General features: G+C 43.5%; 1 protein-coding gene across 3 annotated transcripts in view; it reads right to left on the bottom strand.

The window, feature by feature from the left end:
• Positions 1 to 25556, bottom strand: part of TMEM161B (transmembrane protein 161B) — a 248632-nt gene that overhangs the window by 144756 nt on the left and 78320 nt on the right. For all 3 annotated transcript variants that reach the window (XM_029573644.1, XM_029573628.1, XM_029573636.1), the window contains exon 4: positions 19560 to 19657. In XM_029573644.1, coding sequence (XP_029429504.1) covers positions 19560 to 19657 — 98 coding nt within the window. The remainder of the gene's footprint in view (positions 1 to 19559; positions 19658 to 25556) is intronic.

The raw sequence follows: 25556 nt of genomic DNA, 5'->3' as shown, positions 1-25556 counted from the left end.
CTCTGTGGGTGTAAGCACTGTTGAGATCCAGAGCACACAGCCAGACCCCTTTTTGAAGGGAGGGAATCAAGGTATCCAGGGAAGCCACCTTGAACTTTACTCTTTTTAGAAACTTGTTCGAGGTCCTTAAATCTAGGATGAGAACAGAGTAGTCCTGTTCTCAGGAAGTATTTGGACTAGAATATACATCCTCTTTCCCATGATGGAACGAGCTCAACCTCATTGATCTCTACCTCACAGTCCAGAGGGAATTCAGTCTCTGCCAATGCATGCTGGCACTAACCAGAACAACTGTTCGCTCATTGCTGTTTAAGGCATGTGAGCACCAGATGTGATGCTTCCTATCCCTTCACCAAGTACCCCAAAAAGGGTGGAGCCAACCCAGGAAAGTAGTGCATTACCCCTTGACAGAGCCCCAATGCCGGTTAACTGGAAGGCCATGGACACATGGCTCTCGAGATATCCGGATTCCAGGGCAGCTGATAATTTGCGAAATGGTTTCCGGAATGGGTTCCGGATTAAGTATAAGGGATCTCTCAATGGACCAGATCCACCAAACAAAGTCTACCTACCGCCTTAAGGATGTTTTCCGAAGTAACCTGGACAAGGAGATCCTGCTGGGTTGGGTGGGTGGCCTTTTCGATTTACGTCCGTTCTCTAACATGCTGGCCTCTCCAACAGCAGTAGTCCCTAAAAAGGAAGCTGGGTAGTATAGGCTGATCCATAACCTATCATATCCTGAAAGTATCAGTTAATGCTTTCATCCCTCAGGACAAATGCACCTTTCATCCCTCAGGACAAATGCACCTTTTTTCGACTGTGCCTTGCAGCTCCTGAGTGATTGTGGGCATGGAGCCTTAATAGATAAAGTGGATATTGAGTCCGCCTTTAGGCTACTGCCGTTCATCCGGATTGCTTTCCTCTCCTTGGGTTCCATTTCAAGGAAGCATACTATATCCATTTCTTGTGTTCTTTTCAAGACCTTCAGTACCTTCTTGCATTGGGTGGTGGCACAGCAGGCTGGGGTGGATAAGATTTTCCACTACTTGGATGACTTTTTATCCATGGGCCTAGGTGGCACCTGAGAATGCAGGACCATATACAGGCAGTTTCAGCTGGACTCGCAGGAATTTGGCATCCATAAGAACATAAGAAATTGCCATACTAGATCAGACCATGGGTCCATCATGCCCAGCATCCTGTTTCCAGGCTACAAGTACCCGGCAAGTACCCAAACACTCAGTAAATCCCAGGCTACTGATGCCAGTAATAGCAGTGGCAATTCCTTAAGTCAACTTGATTAACAGCAGTTAATGGCCTTCTCCTCCAAGAACTTATCCAAATCTTTTTCAAACCCAGCTACACTAACTACGTCCTCTGGCAACAAATTCCAGAGCTTAATTGTACGTTGAGTGAAAAAGAATTTTCTTTGATTAGTTTTAAATATGATACTTGCTAACTTCATGGAGTGCCCCTTAGTCCTGTTATCTGAAAGAGTAAATAACTGATGCACATTACCCGTTCTAGACCTCTATCATATCCCCTCTCAGACGTCTCTTCTCCAAGTTGAACAGCCATAACCTCTTTAGCCTTTCCTCAGAGGGGAGATGTTCCATCCCCTTTATTTTGATCTCAGCCCCTCCTCTACTGTCCTGACCTTCTTAGGTATTGAGCTTGATTCTGAATACATGGTGTCCAGACTGCCAATGGATAAGCTTGAGGTGTTGGCCTCCTCATTCCTCAAGGTGTCAAGCCTATCAAAAGTGACTCTCAAGTGCAGGCAGTCTCTCATAGGTAGCTTGGCCTTTGCCACCAGAGTCATACCTATGGGTAGAGTCTTCTTAAAACACCTTATTTTGACAACCAAGGGCATTGTGGAATCACCATTATATCCGCATTATGCGGGCTATCCATGGGGATTTGGTTATCTGGTCTTGTTTTCATGAGGGCTTCAACTGGGTGACAGTTTGGCTGCCTCCACAAGGACTTGGGGCTCTTTTCAGATGCGGCCAGTTCTTTGTCATGTACTTTCAGGGAGAGTGGTGCGCACACTTGATCCTCCAACTGGGTGCAACGTGGGGTCACCAGGAGCATCACCTTCCTTTCCGATTGCAGTGGCTCTACATGTTTGGAGCCACAAAGTTAGGAATCGGAGAGTGGTATTCTGGTGTGACAACATGGAATAAAGAGTACAATTACTCACTCCCAAATTAAAGTACTCACCAAACATCAAGGTTTAGTTCATTATTTAGCAAATTAACTCCCAATGTTTTGTTCAAATTGCTTGAGTTATTTTATTGGTTTACAATCTAATACTGTCTGCTACAATATTTTAACCCAGGTAGCTGTGATGAGTTTGTTGCGAAAAGGAGGAGGGGGAGCTACAGCATCACTCACGATTTACTGCCTCCAATCGGGAATCCTCCTCCCGGCTCAATTAACCCACCATAGGGCCCGAGTAGCCATAAGCCTTGCCAAGGACCCTCCCCCCAAATACTAGCTAAGGCCCAAAGCCTAATCCCCAAACATCACATTATTATTATTATTTAACATTTTTATATACCGACCTTCATGAAAGAAATTCATATCAGATCGGTTTACAAATAACATGAGGGGAATAACAAAGTCAACCATATAACAAGAAATGAAAGTTACATATAACAAGGGGTATTAACCTGGAGGGCTAGGATAGCCGGAGCGATAGAAGGCATAACTGAACAAGTTAGATAATACAATAATATGATGAGAAGAGGCATAAGTGTATAGGCTACATTTGTCAGAGAGTTTAGGTAGGAGTCAGTGTCTGAATTAGTGAGGAATTGCTGGATCTGTAGGTTAAGTGAAGGCCTTGAGATGGGCCATTCACATAGTGAATGGCCCATCTCAAGATGTTCCTGTGCTAGGTCAGAAAGATGCATTCCATCCCTGGGGAACAGATTCTCGCATTCGATGTAGACTCAGTCATGTCTGATGTGCAGACTCTCATGATATTCGGCGAAGTTACCAATTTGCTTATTAAGCTTCTGCATCCAATGCCCCCACAGCTGTGAGTAAAGAAACCAGCGAGGGGGGGATGATCTCAGATCACAAGACCCTCGAGCTGGCATTAAGGACGAGATGCATGAAATATTGTTCCTCATGTTGTCAAGCAGCAATTGGCTGGAAATGTTCCCCAGATCACTGCCTCCTAGGTGAATGACCACCTCTAGAGGAGCTGATCTAGCCAACTGTTGCTGCAAGAGGGGATGAGCTGGTCCTAAACCATTTCTCTTCTGCCCACCCATCGCATCATGTCAAGGGGTGCAAAACCCAAACATGCGCCCATGGCAACCTTCCTTGCGCAGTGCTCGGCCCAAAACACAAAATAGAAACAAGTGTCACGCAATACACACCATTTGTTGTCGCTGATGCAACTGTAAAACACAAAATATTAACTCGGTTCACCAAAGTAGTGCCCCCCCCCACCAATCCCCCAAAGCCACCCCCCAATGCTGTGACTCTCTAGGATATACAATTGACCGGGGAGCCATTCACCTGTCTGTTGTAGGACAAGTATGCTGGGGAGCGCCATCTGCCAATGCACTGAATGGCAGTACCATGGGGAGCTCGAGGCAGCACCAATTCAGAAGGAGTGTGTACCAAACTTTTCTGCCTGCATCCTGGCTGTGTCCACAGTGTACATTAGAATCACATTAAATTGAAATGTGCTCAGCGGGATGAAATTGGCATGCATTAAGAACTGGACTCCTCCTGTAGGCCTGAGTGTAGCACAGTGTGAGTCGCTCACCAAGGGGCATGTGGGCAATCCTGGGACCAAAGCCAGGCAATTGACAAGCCCCACCCCATCTAGTCTGTCTTTGACCTCCTTATACGCAGCAGTAGTTTACCATCAACAATAGAGACATCACTGGTACAGAGGCCAGAGCAGTCATGCCTGCAGCTTACCACAGTTACCAACTCGCTTACTCTAAGAGTGACAAAGAATGCGACAGAAAAGGTGGCACGGAACAGCACCAGCTCAAGGAGGTCAGACACCACTGAAGGCAAAAAACACCACAACGTCAGGAGGTGTTCATGTAGAACTGGACTGTGCCCACTGGGAACATGGGGCTTCGAATTAGCCCACTCCGCCAGGACCCGTTTAACCACGAAGTCCCCGACTGGTCCCACATTAATCTTTGGCAAAGAAGGCATAACCAGCCAAATTAGCTTGCACTGTGTCCCGGGATGTGCCCCACTGCCTAACTCGCACAATGTCTGCACTATCCTGGTCAATAGGTTGGGACCCTGAGGCTGATCTGTAGCATCATCTCATTGCAACCCCTCAGGTAGTCTCGTCAGGTAGATGGTGCGATCGACTGGCGCAGAAGGTCGAGTGCATCTTCACTCCAATGGTCCAGAGGTGTGCCGGCACTGGCGTCCCCGACTCCTTGGCTTCTGGTGCCAGTTTCCGTAAATCTTCCCACTTGCAACAAGAAAGACAATTAGCAATCTTGTTGTGCAGCCTATGGATGACCCTCACCTGTGCCACCAAGTTTAGCTGCAAACACCTCAAGGCCATAACCCTCAACAATTCAGAAACTGGTGCGTATTTGGCAGACTGCCGGTTGATGATCTACTCAATGTCCAGTTTTCCCACCAGAATACCACCCTCTATTTAGCAAGGTTGCCGCACCTTTGGGGCAAGCACATGCCTACTGGGAACAGTTTCAGGAAGGTGATATTTGATGTGATACTAGACATCACTCAGCTGTCCGGCCATGTCTCTGCACTCCAGGATCCTTGGCAATACAGACAAAACCCATGCCCCCTGATGCACCAGAGAAGAGTTCCAAGTCGGAACTGGATACCAGGGAAGGCAGCCACACCACTGTGCTGTTGAAATTGGCCAGGAATCTCTCTCATACCCCTAGATCTTCGCACAATTCGTGCATGATCCTCAGATGGTGATTCATCTTATGAACTTGCATGGATGCTAAGATTAGTATGTGCAAAAATGTCCACCCCAATGGAATCACTTTGCAGGCAAATGCCAGGCTCCTGATGAGGTACTGGGCAATTGCCATGGTCACCTTGCAAGATAGGCAAGCGCTGCGGCTCAATGCTGCCCAGCTTCTATACCTTATCGGGTGGGAGCCTGGACACCATTTGGGTGGCATGCAACTTTATGCCAAAGAAGGTAAGCACCCTGGTTGACAGCTCCAGTTTATCTGCCGCCAGAGGGACACTAAACTCGTGCACCATTTTTAGGAATCTGCAGAACAGATTCCAGCACAAAACAGAGTCACAAGGACCAACAAATACAAAATTGTCTATGTAGTGTACCACACTCGAAAGACCCGTGCATCAAGACAACTACCATTATAGGAAGGTGCTGAAGGCCTCAAAGTAAGCGCATGAAATGGATCATCCTACTGGCATGCACTCAAAATAATATGCACTCTCAAAGAAAAAGCCCAGCAATGAGAAGCTGACTGGATGCATTGGAAGGAGCCAAAAAGGCAGACTAGATCTTGGCCATGGCCAAGAGGACCCCTTCACCACAGTCCCTAAGGAGGTCAAGTATGCTGTTGAACAAAGCGTAATGCACTTTGTAGACATCTCGCGGGATAAAGTAGTTTACCGCCCAACCAGCCAGGTAAGAAAGGTATGTATCAGACTAAATTTACCCTGCTCTTTTCTCAGGCACGACCTCTAGGGGCGATAAGACCATATTGGCAAAAAGGGGGCTGGGGAAAGGGGCCCACTACCCTGCCCAAACTAAGCTCAATGGCCAGCTTTTCCCTCATGACCTGGTAAACTGGATAACAGAAGGCACATTTTTACAACAGGCAGCAATCAGAAGACCCTTGCATAGGATCTTGAAATCGTACCTGAATCCCTCCCTGAGAGTGGAGGCAACCTGCAAATTTGGGTAATGCCTCAAGCCCATCTCCAGCTCCAACCTCTAAACTGGGGTTGGGGCTCTCCCAAAAACACGATTTACCTCTCCGAGCAGGGAACTTCTCTGAGCATTTGAAGGTGGGGTGTCCAGCAGCACAGGTGGTGCAAATATGTTTGTACTTGCAATCCTGCACCAAGCATCCCCCTTTATTAAAAATTCAGCAGGCTTCGGCAGTAGAAAGCGCAGAGCACCCTTGATCTCATGAGCTGCCTTAGGTCCGAAAGGAGTGGTTGCCTGACAACACATCCAAGTTCCTAGCTGTCATGTGGTGAGCCATAATTCAAAGTCGTGGGTGCCCCAGGACATGCTTGGAGTGTCGGTCATTTATTTTCTGAACCGATCATTGTAATTCAGCCAGGTAAATCTCCTGTAGGGAGAATGTGCACTGATAATTGTGTCCAAGTAGGACCACATTGCCAGATACTGCAAAAGATTGGCTTTGCCCACTTTCAATGCCAGACAAGCAAAGGAACGCACCCAGTTGTTGAATTTCACCGCTACCCACCCTTGACCAACAGATAGTTCCTGCCTCCTACACCCTTTTCACGAGTTCTCCACCCTTCTGTGCCCTTCCAATAAGCTAAATATGTCCACGTACTGGCAACATCTGATGGGGTGCAAGAGGGAACACAGGACACCCTGCCACAACTGCTTCGTAGTGTTAGCTCAGGCAAGCCAGCGCCAGTGGTGGTGGTGCCCTGCATGCCCTCTGCCACAGAACCACCCTAGGAACCTGAGGGGGGGGATCCCAAGGAGGAACTCAGACTGCCCGATGAATCGGAGCAGCAGGAATGCCTCATGCCTTTCTATTTGTGCTTACGACTTGCACCCTTGACACTCTCAATGGAAGCGGAAGTAGTATTGACACCCTCTACCACAGCAGGAAAAACCTGAGCCTCCACACCCCCAGCCACAGTTATATTAATATGGGACTCACCCTCTGAGGCAGGCAATGCTGATGAAGGATCAACGGAAGGACCAAGCGCCGCATCCGAAGAAAATGAAATCCAGGTGTCTTCTGGACTTGATGTTGGGACATCAAGGGATCTGGGATGGCATCCCCGTTTGAAGCAGGAGCAGCGAGGACTGGCGGGAACTTAAAGCAGGCATGATGGGCCCCCCATTGTGTAGTGGGACGGGGGCACTGGGTACCGCAGGGAACTGTGGCACAGACACTGGAAAGTTCATCTGGGCCACAGGACCCCGAAGCCAGGGTGATCCGGGCAAAAGAAAGGGAACCATGAACAAGCCCAAGCTGGCCAAGCCTCGAAAAGGCTTGGCTGGATGGCAAAAAAATATGGGGCGCTGGGTAGCAGCAAGGCTGGGTTCTCCCAGCTGGGTACCACCCACTCCCTGAAGGGATGAAACTACCTGATTGAGCAACAGCGTACTTCCCGGATGGAGGCACCCATCCAGCTGGCAGGAAGGCCAGTGGTTGGGGCCGAGGTCACAATTGCCACCCGCAGGGTTACAATCCCCACCTAGCCCTAGTCCCATTTCTCCTGCTGAGCTGCTCGCATCTGGGCTCACCCTCTCTACTACTGAATCCCAGCAGAAAACTCACACCCAATCTCACCTCCTCTACGGCAGCCCCTGCGCCTAACCTGCTCTACCTTGGGGGGGGGGGGTGAGGGGAGGAGAGCACTCACTGATTCCTCAGAGGGTGGATCTGCTTTGTCATCTCCCCCCCACCCCCAAGGGACTGAGCAATGTACAGGGACTCTTGCCTTGCGGATACGAGGCATGGCTACTTGTGTACTGCTTATGGTTCAAATAAGTCATGTTTTTGGGGTTTGTTTGTTTTTTGGGGTTTTTGTTTTTTTTGTTTTTTTAAGAAGCGCTGCTTCCCTTGCCATTCCAATTAATGTTATTTAATATATTTGATTTGTTCCAATTGGCCAAATTATATCCAAATTAACAGCCAGTGGGGGAGGGGTTACTGAGCAAATGTGATGCGCAGAAGGCAGTAGCGCAGGAAGCAGGAGCAAAAAGGACAGCACATAGGATGTGCCCCGTATTAGCCACCCCGTGGCCCAACCTCCTAGCTTTGAATATGTTCAATCAGTCAGCTCACTGACTGCTGACTGTCCTGCCCCCCTCCCATGCAGCCTGATACTCTCCCTGGCTACGCCCTCTCTCGGCTGACTCTGCGCCCCCCTCCCCCCCCCCCCCCCCCCAAGCTCCTGTGCATGCCCGTGCCAGCCAGCAGTGTCGTCACACTGATGACGCCACCCCAATGCTGATGCCACCATTCCCACAGAGGTTGCCTGGGCCCGAAAGGTGAGCGCCTTGCTGCTTTGCTCCACGCGAGGCACTGAATTATTACCAGCGTTCACACACTAGTCCGGCTCCGTGTCTAAATCTCCATCCACGCGCTATTTCTACCCCTTATAAAGTAAGGGGTAATAGCGCGTGGAAAACGTGTGGCCAACCCCCTGAAACTAATAGCACCCACAACATGCAAATGCACGTTGATGGGCCTATTAGTTATTCCCGCGCGATTCAGAAAGCCAAGCCGCACATTTTACTCTCAGAAATTAACTCCTGCCAAAGGCAGGCATTAATTTCGACCAGCACCAGGGAAGTGTACAGAAAAGCAGTTTTTTCTGCTTTTCTGTACACCCTCCAGTTTAATATCATAGTGATATTAAGTCGGAGGCCCCAAAAATAAAAAAAAAATTAAAAATCTGCCCACGGCCTGCGGGTTGGAAGACGGATGCTCAATTATACCGGCGTCTGTTTTCCGAACCCGTGGCTGTCAGCGGGTTCGAGAACCGAAGCCGGTAAAATTGAGCGTCGGCTGTCAAACCCGCTGTTAGCCGTCACTTCTGTCAAAAAGGAGGTGCTAGCGATGCACTAGTGTCCCTAACGACTCCTTTTACCGCGGGCCCTCATTTGCATTTTTTGCTTTTCTGAATCGCGCACCCAGGAGAGTGGCCTGGGCACGCGCCAGGAGAGCACTCGCCCGCTCTCCCACGGGTTTTTCTGTATCAGCCCGTATGTTAGTTGCCTTGACCACATCCTCTGGCAGATTCCATACCTCGACTGTACATTGTGTAAAAAAATACCCTCCTATTTGTTTTAAATCTACAGGTTGAAATGTTTACATTAACTATGATCCCAGATACCCAGGCTTAATTCACATAACCTGACCAAGGCCAGTTATGTCACATCTAAAGTAAAAATGGACTCAAGTGCATCGCACTGAGCTCTCAGATTCATATTATATGAACAAGCATGTCCTCACTTTTCTGTCAGAAGGATTCTTTGATATTACTAATAGTATTCATTTATTTGCTGTTTTTTTGAACCCCTACCCTCATTCCTCTTCATCAATACTTAATCCATCTACTTACCTGCCATACACCCAAAACCTACTTTCTTCCAAAGCTAATAAGCAAAATAAGGCAGAGGAAAAAATGGTCAAAGTTTGATACCTAAACAAGGGCACCCTGGGAGAACATTGATTGATAACATCCCCTCCCCCTATTTGCAGCCAATTTTCAAAATAATAAGATTAATATTTGCACTTCCTTCAATGCCACAAGAGAAAAAAAGAGAAAACAGAAAGAGAGAACAGTAATGAACTGCATATCACATAACCTACCGTATATTGCATATGAGTATAAAGACCCACATACCCTAGTAAAACAAATATTAGGTCCATACGAGTTAGAAAGAGAAAAAAATGCACATTAAAAAAACATACCACCAGTCTGCAAGTGCCTGAAGCGGCATGAAATCAACTGGATTTCACAGGTCAAAAAAAATAAAATCTCAGCTGGAGCTTAAGTCATGCAATTAAAATAAATTTCTCATCCTGTAACCGAAATGTCTCAGTTCAATCATCCGTTACTCTGAAAACAAAGTAATCTAGTTTCTGAGTTGATCCTTTAAGAGTTTTAAATTCCAAGTTCCATCTCTTTAAATATTTCAACCCTGGTCTGTGCGCTCCATATGCAGATGTGTTGCCTCTAAGAAAGAAAAGCTGTCTGCCACTAGAAACTTTCTGATGCTTAGGGGTGGATAATCTAAGCAGAGAACTTTGTTAATGGTTAAAATTAGAACCACTAACATTTCTCAACCAGATCCAAACACTTCTCCACCCCTGTAAAAATGGTAATTGATGTCTTCATTAGAAAAAAAAAAAAAAAAAAAAGAGACAGCAAAAGGGAACCCCCATCAATAGCGAGCATCTTTCTCTCATAAGAGCTGTGTAAGAGGATAGGAATCTTTCCTCTTCTGAAGGGTGTGCTGAGAAATCTCAGAAAAAAATCTAACATGTCCCTGGAAGCACGTAGTGTCCTTCCCTTTAACAATTCTCATTACAGCTTACTTATCTTCAAAATAAGGAAATCAAGCAATAGCTGTCCTAGGGTAATTACGCCTGTTCTGCATGTTTTCCTGACTTCTGTGGGCTCTTTCCAGTTCAAAATCCCCTGTATATTAAGGGGCATAAAAATGGAAAAGATCCTGAATTATCCAAAACGCATCCTCTGTACCCTCTGCTGGTTCAGGTATCCCCAGAACTCAAGATTCAACATGCTCACCATTGTGCATTTTGCTCTGGGTTACCAGTTCATCCAATATTTTAAATACAGATTTAAACTTAATTACTACTTTAGACAGATCAGTTTGCAACATCTAGATCTCGAACTAGTACAGTCACATCTGGACTTAAGTTACTAGTGTCATCTCCTTTACTAACCCCCATAGGAGTGCTACTCAGAGTTTCAGCCATATTACCTTTTTTCTGTAGTCTGATCTCTAGAACCTCTGTTGGACATAGCAAGGACAAAATACTCCAGGGGGAATTCTGTGCAAAAAAAAATTTTAAATTCTGCACACAAAAACTTAACACTCAGCATACTTTATATTGGTCAAAATAACATAAGCAGCATGACATTCTTTAAGTAATTCATTTAAAATGTAATACAGAAAAAAGTTATTACTTAAAATGCAGAGTTTTAAATATTTTGAGCAGAAATTCCCTAGAAGTTCACTGTAAGTGTCTCTTACACCCTCTATCATTACTCCCCTTTCCAGTCTCCTTTCAGTTTTCTCTCTTAGGCCTCAATTCCCCTCCCCCTCTAGGCTCAATCCATTCTACTCTATCTCCACTCCCACAGTTTACCCCCTCTCAATCTCTCAATACTGCCCCTCACACAGGCTCCCTCCGTCCCTCTCTCTCTCACACACACACACACACAAAATCCCTCTCTCTAGTGTACATACACACCCCGTCATACAGGCTCCCTCTCTCTTGCACACACATCCCCTCATACAGACTCCACTCTCTCATGCATACATACACACCTTCATAATGACTCCCCCTCTGTTGCACATACACACCCATCAAACATGCTCCCTCTCTCTCTCACACAGGCTAGCTATGCTCTCTCTCAAACACTCCTGCACACTGGCTTGCTCTCTTGCTCACCCTCCCCCTACATATAGGCTCCCTCTCTCTCACACACCCACCCTTCACAAAGGCTCTCTTTCTTACACATACACACACCCTCACACAGGCTCCCCTCTCTCACAAACACACAATTCCTTTTTCACACCCACTAGGCTCCCAATCTCTCACCCATATACGCACTCCTTCACAATCTCCTTACATAGGCTCCCTCTCTCTGGCACCCACGTACCTTCACATATACTTTCTTTCACCGCCCAGGCTCACAGTCTTACACACACACACACACTCTCTCTCTCTCACTGGGGCCTGCTTCATCTTTGCTACAAGTAGGACAGCCTCCATTTCTGGCATGCTGGTGCTTTCTCCTCCTTCGTCATAAGCAGAACGGCCTCTGCTCACAGCATGCTGGGGCCTGTTCCATCTTTGCCACAAGTGGAGGCCGTCCTGCTCGTGGCATACCTGGGCCTGTCAAATTCTGCGCAGCTGCGCAAGAGGGGAATTTTGTGGGAATTCTGCATTCCGCAGTAGTGCAGAATTGCCACAGGACTAACAAAAGAGTAACTTGCTTTACTTTCCATGAACAGAGATGAACATACTCAACACTATGAGGGTAATTTTCAAACAGCTAGGTCAAAGTCTGCAGGAAGTTTTAGTAGCAGACTTTAGCCAGATTTTGCAAAACAGTTATCTGCTTAAATCCTTTTGAAAATTACCCCTATATGTCTTGGTATTTTAAGCTCCTCTTGAATGTAATCTTCAGGACCCAGAAACTACTTTCTAGCATATAGTTTTCCTCTGAAGGTATGAATGTTCCATAGGACTTCTATTTTAAAACATTTTCAGGCCAATGCAATACCGTGCGCTGGCCACTATGTATGGCTCAACACCGCTTGGATGCGCGTCCATAACTCTCGATGCAAAATGGGGGTTAGCACATCCAAAATGCACATCCAATAGAGTGCATAGCTAATAGCGCTCTTCACATGTAAATTCATGTTGATAAGGCTATTAGCTATTCCCCCCAATGCAAAAATAAATGTGCAGCTGACGCACATTTTTACTCTCATTTTTGAGGAGCCCAAAAAGTGTACAGAAAAGCAGAAAATACTATTTTTGTTTACTTCCTCTGACTTAATACCACTGTGATATTAAGTCAGAGGAATTGAAAAAGTAGAACAGTCCAAAAAAATTTTTTTTAAAAAGAAAAAAAAAGTGTGCCGACAGTCAGGTTAGGAAAAGGGACACTCAATTAACAAGCACCCATTTTCGTAACCTGTGGCTGTGCACAGGTTAGGAAAATGGATGCTCGTAAAATTGAGCGTCCGTTTTCCTAGCCCACTGACAGCCACCTCTCCTGAGCGCCCGCTGCCAAGAAGGCGCTAGGGGCGCACAATTTCCCCTAGCGTCTCCTTTTTACCGTGCATTGGGCTTCCCAGAGAGGTCGATCGGCACGTGTTAGGAGGAGAGCAGGTGCTCAATCATGAGCTCCCATTTTCTGCACACCGATATCGCATTGGCCTGTTAGTATATTTCCTTTTTTGCAGTGCTTACAGAATAATGCGCTTTTACCCCTTTGCCAGCCATTTCTCCGGTCTCTGTATCAGTGGTAGACCACGGATCTCTGGTGCCCAAGGGACAATGCTTCTACTGGCTCCCTCCCTCTCCCCACCGCCTTCTCACAGCAATACTTAAAAGTCACAGAAAATCACAATACAAAAGAATTAAACCACTATTACATTCACAGGACTTCCGGACGGTGTTACAAGCCACAATACTACCAAAACTAGACTACTGTAACGCCTTACTATTAGGTCTCCCGAAAAACACAATTCAACCTTTACAGATGCTACAAAACTCTGCTGCTCGCTTACTCACCAATACTCGCCGACACGAACACATCACTCCGGCTCTCATGTTCCTGCACTGGCTTCCTGTTGCTTACAGGATTACATTTAAAGTTCTCTCTCTCATCCATAAATCAATACACAACCAAGAGATGCAATGGTTCTCCGATCAGTTTGTATTCCGTACATCTAATCGACCAATAAGAAATATCCACCAAGCTAAACTGGCCTCTCCTCTCCTTAAACACATCAAGCACGTATCCACAAGAGACTGTACATTCTCCATAGCTGGAATTAACACCTGGAACAAAATGCCCTTGGACTTGCGTCTCGAATCCTGCCATAAAACGTTCAAACAAAACCTCAAAACCTGGTTGTTTGAACAAGCTTTCACACAATAATCCTCGATTAATCTGAAATGATGACTTATTCACTTTACACTAACTCCCTGTTCTTATCCACTCCCCTATGTTTGTTTTAATCTGCGAATATATCTGAGCTCCCTTTATGCCTGTTCCCCGGTATACGACATTTATGGATTGACAGTAACTTGACATTGGAATAGGCCTTTAACAGGTTAACTACTTATTTGCTCCCCTGCATAGTTATTAAATTTGAATATTCATGCGTTCTTTATACTTAAGGTGTTATATCATGTTCTCCTGAAAACAGTTATATATGTAAAGCCTGTTGCTTTATTTGTTAATACTCGGTAAATCCTGTTTTATGTAAAGCCTTTTGCTAATTTATTGTTTACTGTAAACCGAGGTGATATATATCTATACGTGCCGCGGTATATAAAAATCACTAAATAAATAAATAAATAAATAAATAAACAAACAAACAAACAAACAAACAGAAAAGCAAACTTTAGGAGTGTTCCACTTCCAGCCTTTGGGGGGCAAAAATAAATAAATCTGAAATTTTCTATTTTCTTTCCTGGGCCTTCACATGTCATTGTGGCTTCATTACATCAAACTGCCCACTCTCTCATGTAGAGGAATTTGTGTTGATGTATGGGGACCATGCAAGCACATAAAATGCCTACTGGGTGGCAGCAGCAAGGACCACATTGACTGAGATCCATTCAGGAGAACAAGGTCCTGTTTTTGGCAAGCTATTTGGGGCGGGGATGAGGGAGGGCACAGAATACAGTACAGCTGAAAGGCTCATGTAGTGAGCTGCAGCATGAAAGAATCAGGGAAGGTGGGGGACAGAGGTCTCGGTGGCAGAGGGGGATTCAATAGAGAAGCTTTCCTCTCTCACATGTACATGCACAAGCAGACTCCCTAATCTGTAACTAACACACACAAACACATTCGCTCTCTATTTTCACCCCTCCATGGATGACCCCCAGCACTTTCCCCACCCCCAGATCTAGCATTCTTCCCCTATCTAGGCACGGGCACACAGAGCTAGTGTTAGGAATGCCATCCAATAGAGAACAGCCCTTTGCTTTCTTCTATAGTCCCTCCCCTCCCAGGTGGCATGTAGACAACAGTAGGGGAGGTGGTTGGGCTGAGGTCAGATTATCCCTGAACAAACAAGAACCACTCCACAACCTAATCCAGCACCTCTCTTCATGTTGCTATCTCCCTTCCTCTTCTGTAGGGAACAGGAGATGAGAAGATGAGTTTGGATTGGACAGAGCAGAGCAAAGAAAGAAAGAACTAATCTGCTCCCTACTCCAGTCGTTCCCCTCATGTTGTGTGTGCCCCCTCCCCCCCTTTCAGGCAGCCTACAGGGAACAGGAGGGTAGGAGTCTGATTTCCCAGGATTAGCTTAAATGCAATAATCAGATCTCATTGCACCAATTTCCAGTGCCTACAGTATCAGAGCCACTGACTGGCCTGCCTCCCTCCTCACCGCATGTCTTCAACTTGGCCTGCTGCAAAACCAATCCAGCTCGAAGAGCACCTATTCTTATCAAGTTGGATTGGGCAAGTGTTTATATAGTTGTTCAAAGCTTTTATTTATTTATAATTTTTGTTAACCTCATTCCCAGTTTACAAATGAAAACTGTCCAAAGCAGTGTTACACATAAAACATGCACAATTTAAAATACAAAAAAATATTTTAAAAACTAAAACTTAAAACAGAACAGACTATATCAGCTGAAATATACCAACAGCTCCCCATTTATAAGCATTTGACCAATATTGTCCTTAAATATAGCATGCCTCATACAGCTGATGTCAGAAAAAAAAGTCAATGCAAAATCTCTTACTAAAGATTGCTTAGAGAAAAAAAAAAAAGGCCTTAACTTTTTTAGAAAATGTAGTTTCTCTCCATTCTTAAATCCACGGGATGTGTCCTTTTTGTTTGAATCTGCTCATTCAGGCCGATGCAATATCAGTACAGGTAAAACGGGCGCTCATGATTTTGCGTCCGCTCTCCTCCGCTCATGATTTTGCGTCCGCTCTCCTAACACCCATTTTCTGCACACCGATATCGCATTGGCCTGTTAGTATATTTCCTTTTTTGCAGTGCTTACAGAATAATACGCTTTTACCCCTTTGCCAGCCATTTCTCCGGTCTCTGTATCAGTGGTAGACCACGGATCTCTGGTGCCCAAGGGACAATGCTTCTACTGGCTCCCTCCCTCTCCCCACCGCCTTCTCACAGCAATACTTAAAAGTCACAGAAAATCAAAATACAAACAGAAAAGCAAACTTTAGGAGTGTTCCACTTCCAGTGTACACATAAAACATGCACCTCTCCCGGGCGCCTGATTTAATATTTAAATGAACTGCCACGGTAAAAAGGAGGCGCTAGGGGAAATTGTGTATCCCTAGCACTTTCTGGGTGCCCAGGAGAGGTGGCTGTCGGTACCAGTTAGGAAAACAGACTCCTTACTCCTTTCTTCGGTTCCTTAGACTTAATATTGCCACAATATTAAATTGGAGGAACTGTATTTTCTGTATTTTCTGCTTTTCTGTTAACTTTAGGGGCTCTTCAAGAATTTTTGATAGTAAAAATGTGCACGTCATGTGCACATTTCTTTTTTTTTTCATAGGTGTGTAATAGCTAAGAGCCTCCTACGCTCTGGTTTGGACGCACTAATCCCCTTATTGCATAAGGGGTTTTGGATGCGCGTGGCTAAGCGCACTATCAGGCCAATGTGATATAGTGTGCTCAGATGAGCGCATGGCTTTACATGCGTTCCGACACGTGTCCAAAACCCCTTATGCAATAAGGGGATTAGAGCGTCCACATGCGCATCCTAACCAGAGCGTAGCTAATAGCGCTTAACACATGTAACTTCATGTTGATGAGGCTATTAGCTATTACCCACTATCAAAAACGGACGCGTGGATCTGTGCACATTAGGAGAGTGAGTGCTCAATCATGAGCGCCCGTTTTAACATGCCAGTGTTGCATCAGCTTGTATATTGCCTCGTTCTGAGTTAAATCTTTCTTTGGGAATAAAGGGAGGACAGCAAAGATATTACACAGCCATCTTTCTCAAGGCTCACTAATGACCCTCTGGCACAGCCTGTCTTAAACAAGTCTAACCATTGTTAATCCAGTTTTAAAAAAATAAATCTGGATTAATTTTGAAAATGCATATCACCCTGAATAGATGTGTAGGACAAATTTGTACACAAAGTGAATCTTGATCAGTGTGCTATTGGAACAAGATGGGAAAAGGCGGAGGAAAGATATGATTGCGACTTGACTCTGCATGGAAGACCTTGGGAAAATTAAGAACAGTCGTTCACAAGAACTGGATTTCTACAAGCCTGGTGGAAGCTTCTATGCACAAAACTGCATGACAGCACTACACAGAGCCCTAAAGTACATCCTTGTCCTTCAAGCTTTTACTTTTCTTTTTGTGTTTTTCCTCTTTGTATTCTCCCCTTTATGTTACTCCATCCCACACAGAATCTTTCACAAAACATTTTATCAAAATCAAAAACTGCTGCATTTCACTAGTTATGTGAATCACTAGCTGGTGACTTTAAAGAATTAGTTACATTTCCATTTGAATCAAATTTAATGCACATTATGATTAGAACACTTTCATTTTATCATTATATTATTACCTGCTGTGATTTTTTTTTTTTAAATATCTGCTTTAAGGAAATGATGATTTATGCTGCGTACAATGCTCTTGTCTATGAAGTTCCCCACATTATTCATAAAACCATTTTAAACACTCATGTCTGCAAAGTACTAACAATAATTGTCTTTCTGAAAAGAAAAAAAAATATTCCATAGCACTCTGAAGTGTCGATTTCAAGAGTTATGTTACACTTACATACTGTCCTTTACAAATAAAAAGTTAAAAGTGAACACAAGTTAAAACAGTAGTACCTTATTCTAGCAGCAAAATTCAAAAGATGCTCTTCTTTGAAAGGGTGTGAACTGGGGGACTCATCTTCTTACTTACTTATGACATAACCTGGCCTCATGAATTTTTGAGCATCAAATCAACATCCTTAAACTATTTTATTTGTGGATTTATTATTTTTCTTTCATCATCTCTTTTTCTCAGGGGTATAAGTAACAAAGGAAGAGGGAGACAAAGGAATATTTTCTTATTTCCCTGTTCATTTGGGCAGAGTTGTGGTTTGTCTAAAAGCAGGGCTGCCATTATTCATTTATTTATGATTACAAATATTTCTTAACAACTTTCTTAGGCCACAAGGACTATTAAAAATGTACAGAACATAAAGCTACAAACATGAAGAAAATTAAAACTGATGATCTTTAATTAAAATCAAAACCAGTAAAAACAAACAGAATGAATAAAACAAAACTACACTGCTTATTATCCAAGAGACTTTACTCATCAAGAACCACATCTTGCCAGTAGTCCACAAAGAATTATGGAGAAAAAACTCCTAAGATCTGAAAAACATCATTTAAGACCTGGAAAGAGCCAAGACTTGATCGTTTTATTAAAGGCCAAGTAGTTTGGGGCACTGCCCTAACCTAAGACAGATGCCTATTCCAGAGAGAAGGGGCAATAAATAAAAAAAACATCTCTAAGCTTAACCTTCCTCATTATTTTAGTTGTAGTAAGTACAGCAGAGATTCTAGGCTGGAACGCAGTTCCGGTTGAGGTACATATTAGGATAATTTTGCATTTAGGTAGGAAGGTCTGTTGCAACGTAACACTGAAAAACTAAAGATAGTGGGACAGATTTTCAAAGCCTAGGTGTGTAAATCCAGGCGGATTTACGTGCGCCGGGCACATTTTCAAAAGGCTTGGCGGGGCGTGTATGTCCCGGGGCGTGGGCAAGGCAGTCTGTGGGCGTGGCCAGAGCCTCCAGGCACAGCGGCCATTTGCCACTCCGCCAGCGCACGCAACCTACGCCTGCCCAGAGGCAAGCGCAACTTAGTAAACAAAGGTTTTGGGGGGGGGTTTAGATAGGGCTGGGGGAGGAAGGAAGGAAAGTTCCCTCCGAGGCCGCTCCGATTTCGGAGCGGCCTCGGAGGGAACAGGGAAAGCCATCGGGGCTCCCCTAGGGCTCGGCGCGCGCAAGGTGCACAAGATGGGTTGTATAATTTTTTTCTGCCATTGTGTTTCTAGGTTTCTAAATTTGTGGAATGAGGATCACTCAACTTTTCCACAAAATCGCTACTCTTTTCTGTAAAATATTGATGCAGTTAAAGATACTGGGCCAGATTTTAGTAGCTACGCATGGGCGTAGATTTGTGCGCGCCGGATTGCGCGTACAAATCTACAACATGCAGTCCAAGGACTGATCCCTGCAACACACCACTAACACGACTCCTCTCTAATGAGTAAACTCCATTTACCGCAACCCTCTCCTAATGTGGGTTCTGCTACCAGTCTACAGAACAGTTCTCTTGCAGCGAATAGAAAATCTCCCTGCTTCTAGAAACCTCAGCCAGGATGCCTCAATCAACATCCAGCAGTTGTAAGTCACACAGCAATAGCACCTTCCCTTTCACAGCAACTTTGTGAATCTCCTCCATAAAATCTCTGTCCATTTCTTCTGCCTTGGAAGGAAATCTGTATATCACCAGTATAGATGGATATTGCACAGTACCTCTTTACCTCATAAGCCCTGCAGTGCTATTATTTTGATATTATATTTATAGCACCACTTCTCTTCCCTTTCTACCTTCCTTTTTAAGGTTGTAGCCCAGAATAAACTATTCACAGGAAGGACAGGGTAGATATCAGAAGGGATTTTGTTCTTCATTATAGATTCAAACAAACATAGTTGTCCTACAGATCAACACCCACAGAAGAGTACACAAATAATCATCAAAATATGAAACAAAAAAAAATCACAGTTATAGAAGTATTCCAGAATATAAATGTTCCTTTAGGGTAAGAATTGTTCTGTTTAATTTGCTTCATATTTCTTACCTAAGGTATCCATTTCCGTAACTGATTTTGCTTCCAGGTGAAGATCAATATCCTTAGGAATGGTTAAGGGTTTATTTTCAATGTGCCCATTATACTTCCTGCAAGAATAAGACAAACATGCATAGTATATATAAGCAACTATTTATCCATCTCAGTATATCTCTTCAGGATTAAGAGTAGTTAACTCAATGTGATGAAGTGGTAAAAACAGAAATACAAATATAGAGACCTTACTCCAGGTTCCTTTAATCTTCATCCAATGAGACCTTGTCATTTAATAATCTTTGGAACCAATGTATTAAACTATGGAAACATCTGAAAATAGGGCTTTCTGTGCAAACATGAGAAAATCCGGAATTTTGGGATTCCAGTGCAAAAAAAGCACCATCTGTGAAAGTTTTTGTAGATTTTCAGATTTGCAGCAGTAAATTTTTGCATGTCATCTATGTGGAAAATTGTATTTAAATTGAAAATTAATGAACTGCTACGATGCAAAATCATGCACAGAAGCTCATTAAATTATGAATTTGTTGAAAACTGACACACAAGACTTCATGGGCCATTTTTCCATGAGGTATAGTGATTTTTTGCCAGCTTCCCTGATGAAAACCTTTGCTTGAAAGTTTGTTTCTGAACTCATTTACAAACTTTCATGTGACTTGGCTGCTTACCCACATGAAATTCTGCTTCCTTGTATTAAAATTTAAAGACTGTCAAGCTCTTTGTACCATTGCATTGCTCCCTGCCACAAACTACCTTGTCCAGTGCTGTTGACACTACACAAATGATTTAAAAAAATACTTCCTTTTCAAATATTACTACATTTTTGCAAGACTTTTAGGCAAAAAAGGATACATATTTCTACAATTACAATACTATAATAAAGCATAATGTCTTTGGTGTAATTTTAAAGGATTTTAAGCATATAAAGGTCCTTATACTTTATTTAACAAAGTTCAAATCAATTTATATATATAACAGTGAATATTATTTAAATGCATAAAGTGGCATTGTTATCTACAATGTCATCAACACATTGTATTTATTTCACTACTACTGCTGTTTCCCCCTAGCCTACCCATTCCCTGTTTTACTATGCCATATACCTTCTTTCAGTTGCTCTAGTAGCATTGTTATATTTTTCCTAATGGTCCTTCGTTAGTTGAACGTTATTTGTAAAGCACTGTTGCTGAAACTTTGTTGTATGTGAACTGTCATGATGTTACTAAACGAATGGCGGTATATAAAGAACCTCAAATAAATAAATAAATAAATGACTTAAAATGTGAACAAAGCTGAAATACTGTCAGTGTTACAGCACTTACACAGTTCATAATTCGCAATCTTTACAAAAATTTTAATTTTGTACCTAAATTAAGGGCTTACTCTTGTTCTAGAGGAGTTCACGATACCTCAGCAGGCTTTAAGAAGACTTGATATGCTACTAGGTAAGAAAGAAATATTCTTGTTGCACACGCCAAGGACCCAAACAAAGAAAATATTTTCTACGTTAAATGTGTGTGCACACTTGGCAGGATGACTACAAGAATGAAGTGAGACAAAGGTTCTTGCAAGCTAAATATGAGAGTGGTAAAACTACTATAGCAAGAGACTGCCAAGAGTATTTATCATCTTATTGTCAAGCACCTACAATCAACAATGCAGTGGCTTTTAATAAAATATACTTATTAGTTAGCAGGAGCAAAGTTTGCCCACAGTCTACAATGGAACAATCCAGTTGTTCTTCCACTCTGTGCAGCAACATTGGGCAGAGATTAGAGGAAGCAGAATGTGATCAGCCAAATGCTTTATAATTTATTTTTAGCATGTACTTCTTTTAAGGGTGTACAATACAGTTTTTCAATTTTGTCAGTTTTGGAAACAGCCAGGATTCAAATGCCTCATTATATATTTAATCATTCACTTCAAATTTTTACATTTTATATGCTTTGAAAACTTAGAACCACTGCTTCTGAAGACCATCAGATGCGTGGGAAAAACGTCTAAATACCAGTACTAAATATCTTTAGATTGGCTCACTTATGGAAAAAACAATGGAATAGGACGAGAGATTTTTTTTTTAAATTTAATAAGTGAAGAGACTTTGCTTTATCTTTCACAATAATTTCCAAGAATCATATTAGACGAACTTCGCCTGCCACACAGGACAGACTTTCAGCTTGCAATCCTCTTCCCTCAACCCATATGATTCAACCACATATCAGCAATAATCCTGAGCTTGATAGAACCAAACAGAAGAGCTAAGCTTAGGTCTCCAGTGCAGCAACAGAGTGACAATGATAGGCCTTGAAGCCTATCAGATCTGATCTTAATACTACAGGTTACTTTTTTCCTATCGTCTTTTAAAGAGAGAATACCAATTTGCCTCTCTGTTACATAACACCCCTCCATGAGTTTTAGAATTTGGGATATTACACAGCACCCTGATCCTAATGCACAGAGTTATTTTTCCTTTACTTTCAGTATGCACAGTCACATATTTTCTGTATTAATGGTCTTCATATTTTATCCTTATAATGTATTTTCCTTCTCCACATTTTACCTAACCATTTTACTGTTTCTGTTTTGCATCTGCTTCAATCACTATTTTTACATCTCCAATTTTCTTTTCTTTCTCCCACTTCCATGCTTTTCTCTCTGCCTTCCCTTGGCGGATATGGTCCATGTTCTAGCAACTTCAGAGGTCCCCCTGTTGCTTCTGGTTACAAAAAGGGCAGATGGAAGATATGTCGATTGCAAGCCACAAAAAAAGCAGTATCAGTTCTTGGCTATATTTAGTGAAAATCTGAACAGATTTTCTACCTGTACTGTATAAGTAAACTATAGTTGGCTAACTAAAATCCAGTCTTTGATTTCTTTACTGGGGACAGACATGACATATTACTTAGTTTCTGCAGTCTTTTTTGTGTTTAATTCTTTTTTCGAACAAAAACAAAAAAAATGGAACCTCTCTCCTTTATATATACTGTGGGCTAGATTTTAAAAGCCCTGCGCGCGCGCCAGCGCACCTATTTTGCATAGGCCGCCGGCGCGCGCAAGTCCCGGGGCTTCGTAAAAGGGGTGGGAGGGGCGTGTCCGGGGCGGGCCGGGAGGGCGGTCCCGAGTCCCCCGGCACTGCGGCCTGTGCTGGGGGGGTGCCAATTTTGCACAGCCTTGCGCGCGCTGACCCTGGATTTTATAAGATACCCGCGGCTACGCGTTTATCTTATAAAATCCGGCGTACTTTTTAAAGATCTACCTCTGTATGAGCAACGATTTATTATAAACACATACATACTTAGCTATATATTTTTTACAATAACTAATTTCACCATCTCCCAATCCATGATTTTAACACACACCACCAAGGGTTCCTTGTTTCACTTTGAACCGGGTTCTTCAGGGGACTCACACACAACTTGAGAGTTTGAAACTATGCAAACACCATTTAACAAATACTTACAATACAAATAACAACATTAAACAATTCATCATACAACTTTCTGTTTCTAATTTAAAAATTTTATTTCAGCATGTGGCATTAAGGGGCATGTAGAAGAAATGCCCAGATGTTACTCAGAAAATTCCAGCAAACAGAACTGACGGAATGGTATCAATTCAGCTTGTCCAGCAAGTTCAAAAGTATAACAAATATTATATTGGTTTAAGAATAGCAAACTGTATGTCAGAAAAATGTTTGAAAGTCCAGATTGATGGTCCCCAGATAAGGACCATGTTTCAAATAAACTGCATCGGGAGGGACCTGGAATCGAACAAAGAAGTTTCGAAGCATGTCAAACAACATGTCAAGGAGTTATCACCAGTGTACCCAGTTAAATTGCTAAGAGCTCCAAAACCTGCCAAATATGTGTACTCCATTCTCAGGTCCTCTTCATCATTCCCACCTTGAATGCATTGAGTGCATCAACAGAGCTGGGGACTGGTGCTCCACATGTCCCAGGGCACATGGTGTATGTAGATCTCATAATGAACACACTGAAGGAGCAAACAGCTGTGTCGGCTGAATCAAGAGGCTGGTGCCAGTGCGTTGACGGGGACAGGCGACTGACTCTGACCTCTGTTTTGGCAGCACTGACTGAGCCACCGGCTCTAATACATGACCCTTCTTTTTCTTATATGTCAACAAGCCCCTGTGAGAGAAATGAAGAGCTTACAGTCCCTTCCATACTTTGCTCAAACTCCACAGATCTGGAAACCGGTGACACAAAATGAAAAGTTTTGCTTGAGGAGCTCCTATTCAACTCAGAATTGAGGTAGCATGAGGAAGCCTTGCTCTGGGAGGAAGAATGGCTCCAGCTTTTCACAGACCTGCAAAGTTCTTCCAGACTTTGTTCCTCTGGGACCTTGGTGGCATCTGGCCAGTCGTAGCAGTTAGTGGCATCATGGTCTGGCCCTGGAAATTTATAAAAATATACTAGCCATTGGTGATAGACATCTTCCAGCTACACATGCAACCTTCTTGGAGCCAGGCATGTTAGATATTTTTCTATTTAATAACTTTATTTTAATTGTAACCTCTGTGCCAAGGTGTCAACTTCCCAGCCCTGGGTAGCATTTGGCTGGCTATCCTAGAGTTAGAAACAGTCTCTTACAAAGTGTAGGCTGGGGACAGGATCTTCTGTTAGGTCAAACTGGCTGAAGATACTTCCAAAGAAATTCCAATATCCACAAGTCTCTTGTGCTCCAAAAAATAGGACTTTATTGTAACACACAAAAATAACAATAGCCAAAGAATCTGTTCTTAATCAAAGCCCATTCTCTTAGTCACATAGCTTGTCATCTTCTTCAGATTTAAAAAAAAAAAAAAAAAAGACAGGCCCTGAACTCTTACTCATTCTTCAAAGGTATTCTTGGGGCTGTAGGTTACTCCCCACATATTTAGAAACTCCTATTCACCTCCCCTATGGTCAGTTTTCTTTTTGTAGAGGTTATTCCCAAAGCATAAAAGGCCTGGTACAATTTTATACAACTTCTGATTTGGCTCATTTTTTCCCCATAGGATGACCCATTCAAAATCCACTCCACACTCCTCACACCTTTTACTTCTCAGCCTCTCTCTCTCACTTGAGGACACAAGAGGGGTCCTGGATAGTTATCTCTTTCTGACACAGAAGTCTCAAATTGTTACTCACTGTTTTAAAGCTGTTAAGATTTCAAACACTTCCCTTCTGGAACAGTTATGAAGACAGTGCACTCCCCAGTCCACTGGAGCATAGTGCTAGTCTCAAGTTCTGTGAAGAAATAGCCAGATGCAGCCTCTCCTCTAGGCCCAGCCAACCCCCCACCCCCACCCCAATTCTTAAGAGAAATCTCCAAATTCAAAACTTCTCTCTCTCTCTGTTATCCATGACAGTGGCAGCACTTTTTTTTTAAATCCAAGAGAGCAGATGGTTCTCTCAGATGATTTTTTCATATTTGTAATTCACTTGCACACTTCCAACAGTACTTCTGGGTGAAACACCAGTTCTCTTCTCTCTTATTGCCTAGACCCTCCAGACACACACACCTTGAGCTCCTTCGTCAGAAACCGGCCCCATTTACAGGCCACATCAGGATGAGCTGATAGGGGTCCACCACCATTCACCTGACCTCTGAACAGGTGAGAGCCGCTACTTGTACCTTTAAGGAATAAAGTGCCACGCCTTTATTCAAGCCACCCTGCAAAAATTAAAAAATAAGTGGAATCTTGATCAAACAAGGAAGAGCACCTCGATCCTCACACCAGGCCTCAAATACTCCCCAAACCTGCACATAGGCCAAGGAAATGGAGAACTTTCTAGCTCTCAGCAAGATGGAAATCACTGCCACAGAGTGTCCACATTTCAGTGAGCAAGCCCTTTCAAGGGCCATACTGTCCGACAAAACAGAGTCAGACCTTCGTGAAGAATAGGACCCTGCCAAAAATCCCGGTTGTACTAGGGAAATTCCCTTCCTTAGATGATCCGGCTGTAACTAACACTGCAGTCAGGAGGAGAC

Source organism: Rhinatrema bivittatum, chromosome 1 (assembly GCF_901001135.1).
Source record: "Rhinatrema bivittatum chromosome 1, aRhiBiv1.1, whole genome shotgun sequence".
NCBI lineage: Eukaryota > Metazoa > Chordata > Amphibia > Gymnophiona > Rhinatrematidae > Rhinatrema > Rhinatrema bivittatum.
The sequence above is the reverse complement of the archived record's forward strand: the minus strand, read 5'-3'. Positions and strand labels throughout refer to the sequence as shown.